General features: G+C 49.4%; 1 protein-coding gene and 1 long non-coding RNA gene across 7 annotated transcripts in view; one reads left to right on the forward strand and one right to left on the reverse strand.

Moving 5' to 3' along the window:
* The window catches only part of NHEJ1 (non-homologous end joining factor 1), a 78,545-nt gene that overhangs the window by 34,809 nt on the left and 26,711 nt on the right, over positions 1–17,025 (reverse strand). The window contains exons 6-7 of one of the 6 annotated variants that reach the window (XM_045078753.1): positions 2,872–2,993; positions 260–2,562 (exon numbers count right to left, since the gene is read on the reverse strand). The exons of 4 other annotated variants lie outside the window; for them this stretch is intronic. In XM_045078753.1, the coding sequence (XP_044934688.1) occupies positions 2,424–2,562; positions 2,872–2,993 (261 nt within the window). In that variant the 3' untranslated portion in view covers positions 260–2,423. Of the gene's footprint in view, positions 1–259; positions 2,563–2,871; positions 2,994–17,025 lie in introns of those variants that run through there. One more of the 6 variants, XM_045078754.1, reaches the window with a different exon arrangement.
* Positions 6,406–16,632, forward strand: LOC106006867. Its single transcript, XR_001181180.2, has 4 exons — positions 6,406–7,135; positions 10,488–10,598; positions 15,399–15,442; positions 15,795–16,632. It is a non-coding gene; the product is annotated as an uncharacterized LOC106006867 (long non-coding RNA).

Raw genomic sequence — 17,025 nt, forward strand, 5'->3', positions numbered from 1 at the left:
TCCATTCACACAAAATCCTTGTAAGGAGCAAAGGCCCTAGCCCCTTAACTAAGGGCCAGAGGGGGAAAATGACTAGCTCAAGAACCAGTTTTGTTTTGTTTTGAAGACTTTATGTATTTATTTGTCAGAGAGAGAGAGAAAGCACACAAACAGGTGGAGGGGGGCAGAAGGCAGAGGGAGAAGCAGGTTCCCTGCCAAGCAGGGGGCCCACTTGTGACTACAGGGCTCGATCCCAAGACCCTGGGATCGTGACCTGAGCCAAAGGCAGAAGCTTTACAGACTGAGCCACCCAGGCGCCCCAAGAACCAGTTTTTAAAGGATTCTGAAGCTAGAAACTGGAATCGAATTTATTCTCGCTCTACAATCCAATGCGTTATGATTCTTGATAAAATCACAGGATAGTAGAAGTGGGAAGAGGCATCACGAGATTATCTTACCTATTCCCTTCATCCAACTCAAGAAGCAGCTGCCTACATGAGCACCCAGGATTTGGGTCTAACACTCCTCAAAAAGCAAAGCAGGGGACAGTGTAGATTTTACAGGAAGGGACCATTTCTCTCAAATCCTACATTCTAGAATCTCTCCTGCAAAGGAAGCTATGGTGATACATTAGGATTCCTGAAGACTGAAGGGTGTTCTTTGTCCCCAGACCCCTAAAAATGTCCATCTCCCCATGCTCGGCCCACCGCCCTTTATCTAGACACACCCTCCCACCCCCACCCCCCGGCTTCAGCCCAAATGCCCTCCATGAGACGGAGCCTGGCCAGGCCCGAGGGCTGCAGGTTCTGAAGACCAGCCCCGAGCCTCCAGTGGGAATCCAGACACACACACAGAGACAAGCACAGTCAATGGGAAGGGGGGAAGGAGAGCACACACAACACAACACACCAGGGCAGCTGCAGAAAACAACTGCTTGTTAAGTTAAAATTAAACTCTGCACAAATATTGACCTTTGGAGGGGACAGAAACCGGTCCCATATTTACCAGTTTTATAAATGGGACTAACCACAGCTGCCCCACGCGCTTGGCCGGCACGACGGCGGGATGGGGTGAGGCCATGCTTTGGGGGTGGGGGATGAATAAGAGGGGCAGGAGATGTTTTAAGCACTCTCTGAAAGGCAGTGACTACAGGTAGGTCAAAGTTCCCAAAAGCCTGCGAGAGGAATTTCTAAGAAAGCAAATAAGGCAGCCTCTGAAGGGGAGTGAGAGGGGTGGTGGGGGGGCATCAGAAAAGTAGGGAGAGAGAGGAAAAAGGAAGTGTCAGAAAGAAAAAGAATTGCTAAAAATAGGGAGAAATATGACAGAGATTGAAACAGAATGGAGGGAACACTGGGGAGCTTACCCTTTTGAACCCTGGCCCTTGGTCAAACCAAGAGTCATAAGCTAGAAGACCAGGTGACCAACTTAACCTAATGGAACCGTCTAAACTGACCCGGTGTGAGTCTTGGCTCTGTTGCTTACTCGCTATGTGGCCGTGGCAAACTCCAGACCCCGGGTTTCTCATCGATAAAATAGGCGCAACGATACAGAAACCTCACTCTGATTTACAAAGACAGAACCCAAAGAAGACAATGTCAGTGAAAGCACTGGGCTGACCATAAACTTGACCCAGATATGTCATTATTTTTATTAATTCGATCCAGCTAACCATGCACCTTTCCACTGCGAACTACCCAATGAATTGCAGTCTCTCGAAGAAAAAGCCAGGGGTCAGAAGGGGAACTTGAGCTTCTGCCCCTGAACTTGCTAAAAGCCTCCTACAGGCAGAGGACTAAATCCTTCCCTGGCTGACAGATAACAGGGAGGCCAGCTTGCTGAAACTGGCCCCAGTAGCTACACCGCCAGCTTCAAAGGTCCAGATACAAAGGGGGAGAAAGGACTCATCAGTCCTATTTCCCTGAAAGCTGATCTCTGGCAACCCACTTTTTTTTTCTTTAAGGAACAAACATCACAGATGCTGGGTAACTTTGTTCTGTTCCAAACCTCTGATGTCTTCACCCTCCTTTATATTTTCCTTATACTCATGGCTTTCACAATCAATAATAATAATCACAAAAAGTCTGGACCCAATCTCTATATAGTAGGGCACGAAAACAACCCTCCCCCAAATCCTTGCATCTGTGCCACCAGGAATCACAATATCTAAGTATTTCAGATAAAAATACTAGGAAAAACATTTGAAAAGATTTTGCCAAAATCTTCTTCATCGCCGGGGGTCCCGGAGAGCTCCTGCAGCCTTCCGTGGTGCGCTGTTTACCCGTTACACCTTAAAAGGAGAGACGAGTGTCTGTCCCTCACGGTGCAAGCAGCAGGCAGGGATGACTTGAGAGCCCTTTGCCTCCTCGTTGCTAACCAAACACAGGTCGCTCGTATCTTCTGACTCTGTTTCGCTTGTTCAATGTTTTACCTTAATATATTACAGTTTATATTGTTAAACGTGTGCCATAAAATAGAAGCAATGTACAGCACAACCATGTCAGCAACTCAGGAAGAATTTCCAACGCTGCAGTCTCTGTGGTCACAAGGCAGGGAGATGTTTTGCATTCGGTGCCCGAATATGTGCTGAGGAGCAGACTCCAAACAGATTGGGGAGGGGGAGACAGACAGGAAAGAAAACGGGAAGAAAGTGGGGAAATGAGACTCCGTGTGGGGAACCAGCTCCCTTGAATTCCGATCCAAGAATTTTTTTAAAAATGTAATCACTGAATTTCCATAACTCTCTTCCTATGGTTTTGTTCTCCTGCAGAAGGGACTCTGGGTCCTGCCACCCTGGGCTTCCAAAGCTCTTGTTTTTCGAACGTGAATAGAGAGCCTCTCCTCACTGCACCCCATCTTTCCCAGCAGTGAGTGACTCCCCTCCATAGGTCTTACCTCCATCTTCTGTAAACCACAGAGAAACTGAGCTCGCGGACCTTCCCAGGAGGAGCCTGACTCCCTGCCAGACCCACTAAGCTATAGCCAGAATGGACAGTAGCTTCAACTATCCCACGCTTCTGGAAAAAGAGAAATGAGAGGTACCATAGTCAAGACTGTCACTCATTTATTACCCCAAGAAAGTCCATCCTCTCCCTGCAAGAGCCAGAGCTGACCAGAGGAGCCCTGAACAGAGCTGGTGGGTCTATGACTCCCTCAAGATCCTCCTCCCACCGAGTTTTCAACCAAAGAAAATCAATGCCTCAGACAGGGAGGTTTCTAGGCTAGGAAAATAGTTCAGGAGCTGAGCCCAAGCACCTTCAAAAGCAAAATATTCTTGAGGTGCCCAGCTGGCTCAGTTGGTGGAGCACATGACTCTTGATCTCCGGGGTTGTGAGTTCGGGCCACCTGTTGGGTACAGAGATTACTTAAAAACAAATTTTTTCTAGGGGCGCCTGGATGGCTCAGTGGGTTGAAGCCTCTGCCTTCGGCTCGGGTAGTGGTCTCAGGGTTCTGGGATCAAGCCTGCATCAGGCTCTCTGCTCAGCGGGGGACCTGCTTCCTCCTCTCTCTCTGCCTGCTTGTGATCTCTGCCTGTCAAATAAATAAATAAAATCTTAAAAACAAATTTTTTTTAAACAAGGCAAAATATGGGGCTCCTAGATGACTCAGTTGGTTAAGCATCTGTCTTCGGCTCAGTTCATGGTTTCAGGGTTCTGGGATCCAGCCCCGCATCAGGCTCCCTGCTCAGCGGGGAGCCTGTTCTCCCTCTCCATCTGCTCCTCTCTCCCTAGCTCATGCTCTCTCTCTGTCTCTCAAATAAACAGAATCTTTAAAAAAAAATAAAAATAAAAAAAGGCAAAATACTGGGGCACCTGGGTGGCTCAGTGGGTTAAAGCCTCTGCCTTCAGCTCAGGTCATGATCTCAGGGTTCTGGGATCAAGCCCTGCATCAGGCTCTCTGCTCAGCAGGGAGCCTGCTTTCCTTCCTCTCTCTGCCTGCCTCTCTGTCTACTTGTGATCTCTGTCTCTGTCAAATGAATAAAATCTAAAAAAAAAAAACCATTAAAAAAAGGCAAAATATTCTTAAGGAGAAACACACAGTACTCAGTAGATCTCTGAAAAACAAAACAAAACAAAACAAAAAAACCTAATAAAGCCTGAATGGGACAAGTGATTATCATCCAGCAATTATAACACATGTGTCCAAGGACACTTTACCTGCGAGGGTTCCCCTGACCTCCTACGCACAGCTCCACCTGTGAGACCCTGCTGATCCTCTCCCAGATGAAATTCAAGCAGCCTAAATTCAACAACATGCAGCCCCACACAGGATTCTAGTCAAATACTGTTTCAGTCAGCTCCTGCTCTCTCCTCACCAACTGGTGGCCTGGTCTTCTCAGAGAAGTCCCTAAGCAGACCACGTGCCCATGCTGATTTCTGTTTGGAATGCCTTGGCCCAACCCAAGCAGGTGACATGTTCTTCCTCGGGGCGTCGAGACAGAAGGTCGCCTTAATATTAAGATGACAGCAGCATAAGCGCTCCAAAGCCCTACACAAGCCGTAATGCTTATAAGGCCTGGAAAACAAAGAATGAAACCCAGGGTCCCCAGAAATGCTCTGATGTAGCCCAACAAGGACAGCAAGGACAAGAAGGGGACTCTGACATGGGGACTGGATAAGGCAGGGAGCAGAGTGCAGGAAGAGATCTGAGGAACCTCTCCGCACGCAAGGGCACACCCATTTTAGGCCCAAAGCCCAGACACCGTAGAAGTTTTTGATGGGGTAGGAACTCGGTCCCTAATCCCGAACCAACGACATTTCAAGCACACTAGGAAGCATCCCTCCACCGTGATCTTTGAAGCCCTGAGAGAAGCCAATAAGGAAACACTGCTACCGGGTCCCAGGGAGGGCTGCCGACTCACCAGCCCTAGGAAATGTCTGAACAGAGTCTTATTCAAGCCAAGGGAAAACGCTGTTAAAACACACAAAACTCCTTTGACTAAAGTGAGAGGGGGAAAGAGCCTCTATAATTAACAGAAACTGTCACAGGCATTGGGGGCCTCCGACGTGTTCAACGCAAACCACTTGAAAAGACCCGGTCTTCTAGGAGAAGGCTGGGGTTTGTGAGTGGGGCTCCAACAGGCCGGGGACAGCTTTTCTGAAAGAATCCTACCATATTAAAAAAAAAAAAAAAAATAAGAGGAGGTGGAGGAGAAGAAAAAAAAAAAAATGGGGGGGTGGGCGCAAAGGAAAAACCCAAACCTCAGTTGAATGTTTTTCCACCACTGGAACTAAACAGCAGAACAGAAGAAGAAAAGTCCAGATGCAACCAGTTTTCAATTAGGGCCTAATTAGAAAGGAAAGTGGCAGCGCTGTTATTACAGATCTGGGGAGGAAGAAATGAAGTCAATGACTTTAGTTTGGGCTGAGCCGTCCCCTTGAAAGCTGTGATGATTAGGGGAACAGTTATTGGTGAGAGAGGTTGGAGGGGAAGCAGGGAACGGGAGAAGAGGGCCCAGGGCCGGAGGCATCGTGCCAGTCCCGAGCCAAGGCAGAGTGTCCCAAACACCCATCGATCACCCACCATCTGCAAAGCATTGCACAAAGGGCTGTAAGGAGAAACAGAGACCCTTCTAACAGACACAGCTCTAGCCTGAAGAGGCATTTAAATACCTTCCCCGCTTTAAGTACCCGCCTAGAAACACTCAGTCACTAGATATGCACGGATGCGTCGTCAGAGAACATCCAACCTTGGCTCCTTTCTGGACACCAAGTCCAGTCTGACCACTCATGCGGCATCTCTCCCGGCTCCCCTCGCATGTCCAGACATGACACAGACAGAAAAAGGAGCCATCGTGAAGCACAATTCCCAAATGAAGTCTCAGCCGTCAAAGAAGCCAGCCCAGGTCTGCACCCTGGCTCGGGTGGACCGAGACCCTAGGTCAAGATGGGGACGCTCAGAACAGCTGGCAGGGCCTTTAATGCTTTCTTCATCATCCCAGCGGATTCCAGCCCATTTTCTAGGTCGAGGCCCTACTCCCTGAGAATAAGCAGAAAGGCACCAGGGATGGGCGTGCTCCTCCATGGCTATAGGAAGGAAGAGGACAGCTAGAGCCATTCCCTGTTTGCAATGAAACAAAGCAGTCTGATTGGTAGAAGCACGAAGGGCCTTCTTCCCTTGGTCTGGGGTACCTTCTCCCTTGTTGATTTAGTTCAGGCAACTTGGAGGAGGGACAGGAAGGGCTAGGGCAAACATGTCACAGCCTGCAGTGAATAGGGCCAACAGAAAGGAGAGGCAAAGAAGAGAGCTGAGGGAGAGGAAAAGAAGGGAGGCCTCCCTTCCCATCCCACAACCTGGGCTCCATCCAACACAAAGTTAATTCCTAACCTCGGCTCACCACCCTGCCCACTGCTTGCATGATTTATCCCCCTATCTGCCTGCATCGCCTTTACAAGCCTCCTCGCCCTGCACACCATTATAAAAGCTGTCTGTGCTGCTGGCTCGACCTGGCCTGGCCCGGGCTCCCGCCACAGCCACCCTTCCCCACCCCTGCAATTTACAAGCCTTCCGCCATCATGGAAATCTGAAATCCCACGAAAGAACAGTAAACATCGCAGGGAAAAGAAAATACCTAGCCAGGCCGCGCTGGACAGCAGAGTCACAAATGGACAGAGGTCTCTGAGCCAGGGATGAAGGCGTCTAGGCAACAACAGGGAGCTGGCCTTCACGCCCGAGCTCAGCTGGGTAAGAACAAAGAGATGTACACACAGATGTGCCAATCCTTCATGGGGCATAGCCAAGCATCCTGGTGCCCTGGGAATTCCCAGGCTCGAAGACGCAGCCAGAATGTCAGAGAAACTCACAAGTAAACACAGGTGTCAGGTTTAGAGACCATGTGGAAACGTGAATGTTTTAAATAACGGAAAGAAGCTAAATATCATTTAGACCACAAATGAAGTCAGAATCAGCTTTGTCACCTTCTCGTGGGCTCCCCTGAGAGGGAGCACGGTGTAGGGGAAAGAGCAGGAGCTTGGGGTTCAGCTGAACGGCTTCGAAGGCTGGCTGCATCGCACGCATATGGGCCAGCCGCGTGACTCAGGCCAAGTCATTCTCTGAAGCTCCGGTTTGCTCTCCGTCCCATGGGAAATAACAACTCTTCAGAAGGCTGTGAAGAGTAACAAGATTTACAGACAGAGGGCCTGGGCCTGGCATTCAGCAGGTATGAAAACATTGCCCTTCTGATGATTTGAGGTATTAGACATCCTAAAATGGGGGACGGGGTCTATATCTTCCCTGTGCAAATTTTAGTCCGAGTTAACAGGTTCCTCCTTTATTCCATGCAAACTTTCCCTTTCTAGACCGGCTTCCACCTTTTCATCTCCTGGCCAAAGTAGTCCCCTGGGGGTGTATTCTTTCCTACCCATTGTCTTAAGGACCCTTGTCCCTTTGTCTCCTTGAACTCCTATGACCCAGTTCTGCTCCTGACCCTCCTCATCGCCGGTGGCTCCTCCAGCCTCAGTCTATAAAGGTTCTTTTTTCTCTTCATTTGCCTCGAGAGAACCTGCCAGCACCCACTAGGTTCCACTCTTTTTGAGAAACGCCAGAACGCCCTATCACGGCAGTCTCAGCCAGAAGGCAGGGTCCATACCTTTCCTGACTAACGCAGGGAAGAAAGGGACACTAAAGAATTCTCCACGAGTCTCTGGGGCTCCAAAATGCCCTGCCCATGAGGTGGAGGGCTCCCCAGAGCTCTGTTATTCACTTGGGGGTAGGTAGTGGGAGATGGAAGGGGGAGGGGTGGGGGGAGGGCAGGAAGAGAAGAGAGCCTTGATTCAGGGGCCAGACTGAGTCCGCCACAGGCCAGGCTCCACTGAGGTTTCTCGGGTGAAACACGCCTCTGTGACGGCTGTGCCTGTGAAGCGGATGGAAATGCCCATAAAGCCGTATCAAACCCTCGCAGAGAAGGACAGGGATATATATAGAACCAGGAACCAAAGGGGCCACAGGGGATTCGGGCGGACAGCTCCGCCCAGCCCTTAAACCCGCCCCAGGGAAGGGGGAGGCCCAGGGAACAAGCTCAAGGAATGAAGGTTGGAGACAGCCCGGCGGGTTTAGGAAGGGAGTGGGGAAATTGGGGGCGTCAGGGACAATGCTGGGAGAGAGCTAATGGCTCAGCGGGGGGAATCAGTCAGGGTGGAGGGAACCACAGCCACCGAGCCTCCGAGTTCCAGTCTTAACCCTGCTTCCTGCCCTCGGGACAGTGCCCTGCTCCTTCTCAGAACTGGGGAGCCTTGACAGGACTGGCTCGTTCATCCTCCGCTCTCCCCGCCAGCACGCCCCAGTTTAAATTCGTCCAGGGGCCAGTGTTCTCCCTTCCCTACCACCCTCTCCCCACTTCCAGTGCCCGCCCCCAACAAGAGAAACTGGGGAGGGGGACAGGCAAGCAAAAGAAATCTATCCATAAGAAGAGTGTCCTGAGACAATAAAAGTGTCCTCAGATGGGCATCTGTCCTCATTTAGGAACACGCTGACGGAAAGCAAAAAGAGGCTGACAGAATGAGGCGAGAGCCTCGGAAACCATGCTGCCTGGTAGAATCAGGCCCCAAAGGAGACACAGGGATGCCAGGGACAGAAAGCAAACGGGCTGTTCTGCCACTCTGATTGGCTGGGATCCCTCTCTGCCCACCAATCCTCTTGCCAAAGTAGGACGGTCAGAGGGACAGATCCTGGGTGGTGGGGAACTGGCAGACTTTAGCCCTTAGAGATTCCTTCCCTGAGCAATGACGAAGGTAGCCAGTCTCCCTCTCCCTGTCCCGGGGTCAAAAGACAATCCTTCTGTCTACCCATCCGGAGTCTTTCCCTGAGCCCCGGCAAGCATGACAATGTTTTGGCGCCACCTGCTGCCCGTTCCTGATGCATGCATAGTCTAGATCTTAAAACCGGATGAACCTCAAATTTACCTTGAATTCCTCCTAAGCCCTAAAGGAATAGAACCCAAGAGAAGTGCAACCATAACTTCAACCAAAGGGACCATTCTGATGTAGCACAATGGACTGGTGCCCCGCCCCTATACTGCTTCCTGGGACCGATGTCTTAGGAATCCAATAGCCAGACCCCCATCGCTGGGTGTCAGGTTGTCTTAACAGCCATTAGTCTGCGAAGTTCCTTCTCCCAGCATCTTGCTGACTTGAGAACAGTGAATACTCAACAGGCCTTATCTCTACTTAATAAATTCCCTACATTTTAAGTAACATTTTAAAATTATTTCTATATTACCCCGTTTGGGTTTTCTGGGGTTTAGGTAGACATTCTAATTTTGCACCAAGATGGCATGATCCTTTTGTCATCAAACAGCAGAATGAAAACGCTGTCACCCAACAGCAACACCTTCAGTATTCTGCACAGCGTTCTCATTCCTGGGGCCCTCACTATGGTCTGGGCAAACATGTTCATAAAGCATAAAGCTCATGGAGAAGTCGGTTCATCTAAAAAATCTAAACATTTGTTCATCCACTTAACAAATATTTCTGCAGTGCCTACTACAGACCAGGCACACATTGGAGGCGGGGGGGGTGGGTGGGTAAGAAGGTTTCTGTTCTCACAGAGCTTCTACGGCAGCACCTTCTGCCTGATTGATGAAGGTCGGCTGGCGATCTCTCTCGCTCATCTCACAGAACACCTGTGTGAGCAGCGAAGATCAAAACCAAAAGTATGAGCAGACTTCGTAAAGAAACGGAATGAAGAAACGCGGAGAGGGCAGAAAAGACTGGATGTACAGAGGGGGTGAGGACTGTGTGCAGAAGAGTGGTTAATATGCTACACCTGTTGGGAGGGAAAGACGCCTGAAGAATTCTAGGAAGGGAGTTTCCAAGCTTCCCTGGTCACATTCCAGGCAGGTTAAAAAAAAAAAAAAAAAAAGTCTTCTCTCTACTTCAACTATATCCTATTGCTATAACCCAAGTTCATTCTTTCTCACAGACTCTTGAAGGAAAAGCAGAAAAGTTCTTTACCATTCTGCATGTACCAGTTGTTCATATTTAAAAGAATGAGCTACCAATTGACTCTCCGAATTAAATAACCCCATTTTCCTTGGATACTTTTTTCCTTTTTAAGTTCTGTTTCCATTTACTATTGTCCTGCTGTTCCTCTGGGCACAAAAATCCCACGCAACTTTCAAGCACGACACCAGAATCCTAAGAGGCCAACTAGTGCTAATCTACGATGGGAGGGCAATCTCGCGCTCTCATGTCTTCTTTCAATCACAGAACCCAGGATTATGGTCATCATTTTGAATACCCAAACTTGCTAAAGACTGTATCACAGTTGAGAGCTCTTACTAGTTAAGTTTTTCAGGAAAAAAAAGAAAGAAAAAAGTCCATCTAGGAAGTAGAAGGATACTTCACAGGAAAGAAATTCTAGTAAATATGATATTGGACTAGCTAAGACATCTGACAAAAGGGAAGGGAGGCATGGTGGGTAAGCAGGGAGTCCAGGACGGGCACGGGGAGTGGCTCTATGGCTCGCTGAGGGTTATCGAGGGAGTCACAGAAAATTCTCCTTCACTTTCCTAGGTTCATGCTCCTCTCAAGAGCTCCCCACCGAGAAGGACTTCCTCCTGCATCCCCACCTCTGCATTGGGCACCCAGTTTTATTTAGCATGGGACCCTCACCTTGAGCTACAGGTACGTCCACACCTGTGTCCCCTGCTCTTCCAGGCTGCGTGGGGCCAGAGTCATGTCCGTTATCACTGAGAACCTCACAGTGCTAGTCTCCTACTCCCCGCAGGGCCTTGTACAAGAACCTAAGCCCAGTGGCATTCAATAAACACTGGATAAGGATGATAACATGAACAGCCATCCAGCCCAGTGCCACTAAGTTGTCAGACCAGTTTAGGATATTGGCATGAAAACTCCTTTTTCCCTTGGCCCAGACATTTACTCTTAAGGTTTGCCTCCTCCTCAAGAGACTCCAGGAAATAGGGTTAGTTTTAAGTTCTAGAAACTCTAATCATTCCTGTTTTCTCCGAGCGAAGGGCCTAAAGGAAGACGGCAGATACTTCATGAATATTAATGAGCCTCTGCGGTCACATGAATATTAACAACACCCTGTGGCTTTCGGGAACAGCAGCCCAGCTAGAAGGCCTAATATTAACCTTGGCTAGGCCCAAAATGTGTGAAGAGCATATGCCCATAGGTCTCCATGGGGAGTAAAGAGTGCATGGCAGAGCCTAGTTTGGGGGTTGGCCCCTATGCAAACACTGGGCACAGAGGCAGTTAAGAAAGGACTAAACATTGTGCCCGCGTCCCTGGCACGGAGGGCTCTGTTAGCTGCTACCCGGGCAGAAACCCTCAGGCTTCACAGAAGTAAGGATGCAGAGACATCCCGTGCAATGCAGAGAGGAACTGGGCGGGGGTGGGGAGGGCACTGATACAATAGCTACAATGGAGGATAAAGGGAAAGTTCAAAGTCAGTTCTCGTGGGCCAAAAATCAGAATCAAACAATAAGGTTCAATTAGGTGACAAAATGCACCATTAGCAGGTCACATGATAACAGTAAGGAAAAAAGGATGGACTGTGGTGTTTCCAGGCCCACACCTCCCACGAGACTAGTGGTCACAGAGGCCAACAACTTGGGTTTAAGAAGAAAGATGTTCTAGGCCTGAAGAAGCAGGAGATGGGAGGGATCGGGGTCTTTTAGCACCTCCAGATTCTGAACCCAGGGATTCGGGAGCTCATCAGAGAATGATGACTACTCTTAAAAGTAAATTTTATAAAAGTACCATGAACCAGAGTCAACTAAAGAAACCCATGGAGCCCTGGTCCGGTCTCAATTCAAAACCTTCTATGGCCCCTGACAAACGTCATTAAAAGTAAAGGCAGGTCGAATGGCCTCCTGCACTGGTTGGAATTAATGCTAATAATAAGATCCTTGCTGTACTCACACAGCAAGACAGTCGGCTTAAAACTTGAAAAGCACCCCTTTACTCCTCTGGCCTGGTCCTACTCAAAGGCTTTCACCCCTTAGCTCTGTGTGAAAAGTGGTCCCAGAGGACAGAGAGGCCTGTGGGCCCAGGCCAAGCCAAGGCGGTGAGAGGCCACACCTAGGAAGCGGGTGGGGACCGCGCACGGGAGCTGTGTTCTGTCACACAATTACCATATTATGTAGCTCTAATAAAAAGAAATACTTGAAGTTTTACTAGTGCCATATAATAAAGTATTTATAGAATCCGGGGGGTGGGGGTGGGCAGAGGTAGAGACTTGGGAGGGAAAAAGGAGGAATCGGAATTGTTAGCAGGAGCCCTGGTGAGGACAGCTCCCAGGACTCATCGCACAGGTCAACTTCGAAGTCCGCAGCCTGGAACGTCCGGCCCGCTCTCGCCAACCTAGACCAAGGCGGCCTACAGTTCACCCCCTCTCCTAACCCTCTGTCTCTGCCTTCTTCCCAGCTAACAGAGAAAGACACAAGGAAGTGGGAGGAGGAGAAGGACAGGATGGCAGAAGCCTGTAGCTGGGGACCAGAGGAAAGGGGAGACAGCTCAAAGAATGAATGGAATGTTCCATCCTGAGGCCCCACTCCTAGGTCTCGGCATCCTCCATACCTGACAGTTTTGAAACTTGAAAAAACAGGGGTTTCCATCCCTGCATGGGCCCCTCCTGCACACGGCCCACCCCACTCCCAACCACGCTCTCCACTCGCCACCGGCATGAGGGCAGCGCGCTCCACACCTTCCGTGACCACAGAGCACGCAGCCACGGCTGCTCCCACACACCCCCCTCCACATGCATGGGCCCTAAAGCCACAGTGCCTTACACACACACACACACACACACACACACACACACCATGCTCACCACAACACGCTCCTCCCCACGAGAGCTCACTGGTTGCCCGGCCTTCCCGGGCATCTTCCCAACCTGAGACACATCCTAGATAAAAACATTTTCGGAGTCTACAACCCTCTTTAACATTTCAAAATTTTCTATTACCCAGAAAATCTCCCCAAAGAAAGAGAGCAGTGAGGGCTGTGGCATTATTACAGAGGAGACTATAAACAGAACAAATATAGAGCGCTTTATTACAAGGCAGTGTGGGGCTGGTGGCTGGCTGATTACAGGGACACTCCCCAGAGCACTGTGCAGTCCCAGACCTCAATAAAGGCCAGACGAAAGCTGCTTTCAACTGAGGGGCAATTGGATCCAGGGCCCCCCCCCCTCGAATCCCTTCAGATTCCAGTCCAGGATATGATACCTGCCTTGGTTGAAGATAAGAGGGAGAGCAAACACAATCTAGGAACAACCGCACTTGGCAAAGAACTGCCCGGCTATCTTCTCAAAGGCAAATACAATGAGTAGTATGGTTGGGGTTTCTTGAAATCAGCAGAGATCAAACTTCAGAGTTTTTAAAAAAGCAAGAAAAAACCCAACTACAGAAATCAAGAACAAATTGATAGATTAAAACCCAGGCATGTCAGGGACAGTGCAGAGTGAGAAGGACTAGGTTAGAAGGCCGGACGGGAAGCAGCACGGCCCGAATGGCTAAAGCAACCCTATGACGCCTAAAATCATAGAAGGAAAGAGTGGGAAATCCACAAGTCCTCTCTTCTGGGCTCTGGGCACACAGCGTCCCTTCCTGGGTGACTCACTGTGGGACCACCTTCTCCCCTGCTTCATGTGGTGAGGGCCTCTTTATAAGGAGACACACCGCGAGCCTTCTCCTCCGTCCCTGCAAGCCAGGAGAGTTGCGTCACTGACCTCCACACACACTCCCTCCCTCCTCTTTCTAGCCGGCCACCACACAAGGGATCTTGTCTTGTGGTCCCTGCGATCCTTTCATCTGGGCTCCAAACCCACTGTCACCTTGGCCCTGAATCACTCCCCAGGAGACACTGGGAAAACATTGCTGGACAAAGAGCGTCTGGGTCCCCTTATGGCTCGAATTTACTGGTCCCTGTTGGTGAGAGAACCCAGGCCATGCTCTTCCCTGCCCCAAGGCCAGGACACAGGAGTAATTTTGAACCTGGCCTTGTGGCCAGCTCTGCCTACAGACTAGGTTTCCGCTGATCTGGGCGATACCCATTCCTTCCAGCTCCCAGGAGCTGAAGAATTAGAAAGGGCTGAGAGGCAGCCTGAAATGTTCTAGCTCATCCACCTCACTGGCTCAGTGGCTGAGAAATGGCCAGAGTTGGAAGAGGGCCAGCAAGGGTCTCCCCAGGCCCCCCAGCTCTGTCCTCACCCCACTAGACTGTCCCGTTCTCAAGGCAGCCCCGAGGAAAACATTTTGGCAGCCGAAGAAGATCAGTGTTTCTCAGATCCTTCTCCAAGACTGAGGATTCCCCTCCAACTGTGTCTCAGAGACATTTCCATGTCTCACAGTCCTGACGCTTTTCCTTGCCCTGCGATGTGATGGTAATTCAGTTTGATGCTTGGCCCTGTATTTTGGCAGGGGGGCAAGGGGCAGATTAAAGAAGAGTTACAGGAGTGCTTTTTTCCTCTCTGAGTAGCCTCTCTTCTCAAATATATTTCATTAGAAATAATAGCAGGAAGAAAAGCTCTATGCTAGAAAGTGGAAGGATGAGGCTCTGGTTTCAATAGCAATTACTTGCGGGACACTGCACCTCTTAATTTCTCTGAACTAAGCCATTATACCTCTTTACCTGGAAGCAGCCCTAGTGGAGTAAAGAAAAATAATAATAATAATTATGTCGATTTGTGTCTTCTTTTTATCTGAGTAGGTGATTGACATATTTGTGTTGAATTTTTCTCAATAAAGTCTGCTCGTTTCACTTGCTAGTTAAAAGAGAATGAAATTAAACAACAAAAGCAAAATGTCTCTGCAGAATATGTAACACACCACAAAATGTACTGAGTACCCACACAAATTGGACAAGTTAAATAACACTGATAATATCCCTGCCCTTGGGGAACTTACCCCTGGGGGGAGGGTAGGGGGGAGCAGGGAGCCAGATAAATAATTATAATGCAGAGTGACAGGGCCTATGAGAGCAAATAAAGGGACACACAAGAAAGGCAGCTAAATTGAACTCAGAGGGCCAGGGAAAATTCCCCAGAGGAAGTGATGTCTCTGCTGAAATCCAGACAAGGAACAGGAGTTATCCAGGTGAAAAGGTCTGCTGGTGGTGGCAGGGACTTCCCAGAGGGAACACCATGTGCCAAGGACTAGAGATAAGACAGAGAATAAAGGGCTCTGGGAACTGACAGCAGGGATCTGTGCCTCGAGTGTAGACTTAGGAAGGAGGGTAGAGGGTAGAAGTGTGGATGAGGAGGGAGTGTGGCCTAGCAGAAGAGTGGGAGATGAAGCTGGGGAGGTAAATAGAGACCAGATCATAAAGGGCCTTAATGGTTTTATTAAGGAGGTTGGACTTTATCCTAAGGTCAAGAGGGAGCCACCGAGGAGTTTTAAGCAGGGACACGTGATGAGATTTAATCAGCAGCTTCTACCTGGTTTCTTTTCCTGATTACAGATCCCTGGGGTGAGTGGGGTGTTAAAAAGAGAAGAGGCACAGAGGTGAGTCTGGGCTTACTTCTCTTCCTTCTGTCCTTCAGCAAGGATGGAACCTAGCAGGTTCCCACTCCCCCCTCCCGGAAATTCTCCAGTCCTTTAAATTCCTGGCTTACTTTCCAAACAGTCCTCTCTCTCAGTGCCCTATTGCTCTTTCTGGCAAAGACAAACCTTTCACTGCGTGGCCAGTCCCCTCCACCCCGCTGTCCTCCAGCCCTGGGCTGTGAGCCCCCATTCTCCAACTAGGCCTGTCAAGTGACCCTGCCAATATCCCACGGTTCTAATCCAAGGCCCAGCCCTTATCTCTTACTTGAATTCCACCAACTCTGCCAATATTTACTTTTCTCCTCAATCCTAGATCTCTCAACCTCTGGAAACAATTTGGTGGCCTCCTAACAGAAGACTAAGATAATGCTGACCAAACACATGATCGATCTGTATAAGAAAGACCTCATATCTAGACGAAAATGACGGACTGGTAATTGAACCCTACGGAAAACATCCCCTCCTTTTCTTTCTTTACCTCAGTAAGTCATCTAGAGCTGCCACTGAAGACTTAGAATCACCACCCTGCAGGAAAACCATCCAGGCTGTTAATTTCGCCTCTTGGCTATACCATTTAGCATGAAAATCACCGAACCTTGGCACCAGGAAAGAAACCTCTAATCAGTCAGTTCGAACTTCCACCCAAGCACTGGAGCTCCCTGGCATGACCTGGCAACTGAGATCAGATTGTTCCTTACTGCCTGAAATTTCCTTGAGAATTCCTTTTTCCAGGTTCACCTGGTGGCTCCGACAGTCGGGCGTTAGACTCTCAGCTTCGGCTCAGGTTGGGATCACACAGTTGTGGGACGCAGCCCTGCACTGGGCTCTGCGCTCAGCGTGAAATCTGCTGGAGATTCTCTCTCCCTCTGCCTCTGCCCCTCTTCCTGCTCATACTCTCTCTCTCTTACTCAAAATAAATAAATAAAATCTTTTTAAAAAATTCTATTCCTCCCCACAAACAGGTTCAGGACCTCTATGTCCCTTAAGAAATAACTCCAACTCACTGGGCCTTACAGTTCTAGAACATTGCTATTCAAAGTGTGGTCGGCAAACTGGGGCTGCTCCATATACTCTATGCAGCTAGCCCATGATGAGGGAAGTGTGGAAATTGAATAAAATAAGCATTTACAAACTCTCGTTGCAATTTGACATCACCGTGACATCTGGACACTTGGTCAATAAGACTGCTCTCAAAGAACAGGGCACAGAATGGTCCATGTACTGTTGAACTTGTCACATCGGTCATGCACAGTAAGACCATGTGCCAGATTACTCTGAGACGCACTGTTCTAGAAGGTTCCATGGGAAGAGCAGAGGGTGGGTTTGGGGACAGGAGGCTACCTCTTCCTTCTTTCCCCCTTTCTGGGTACAATAGGGTGTGAATCCGCTGCCTCGGAGGAGGAACAGGAAGCTTCCCCCGCTAAGCCGCTGGCTGCATGGGGTGAAGAGGAGGGCAGGAGTTGGCGGCCAGGTTATCAGGCAGTAACAAACTCAGCATCCAAGCACGCGACTTCCAGCAATGCAAGGAGTTTCCTTTGTTTTGG

Source organism: Mustela putorius, unplaced genomic scaffold (assembly GCF_011764305.1).
Source record: "Mustela putorius furo isolate JIRA1106 unplaced genomic scaffold, ASM1176430v1.1 tig00000275_pilon_pilon_pilon, whole genome shotgun sequence".
NCBI lineage: Eukaryota > Metazoa > Chordata > Mammalia > Carnivora > Mustelidae > Mustela > Mustela putorius.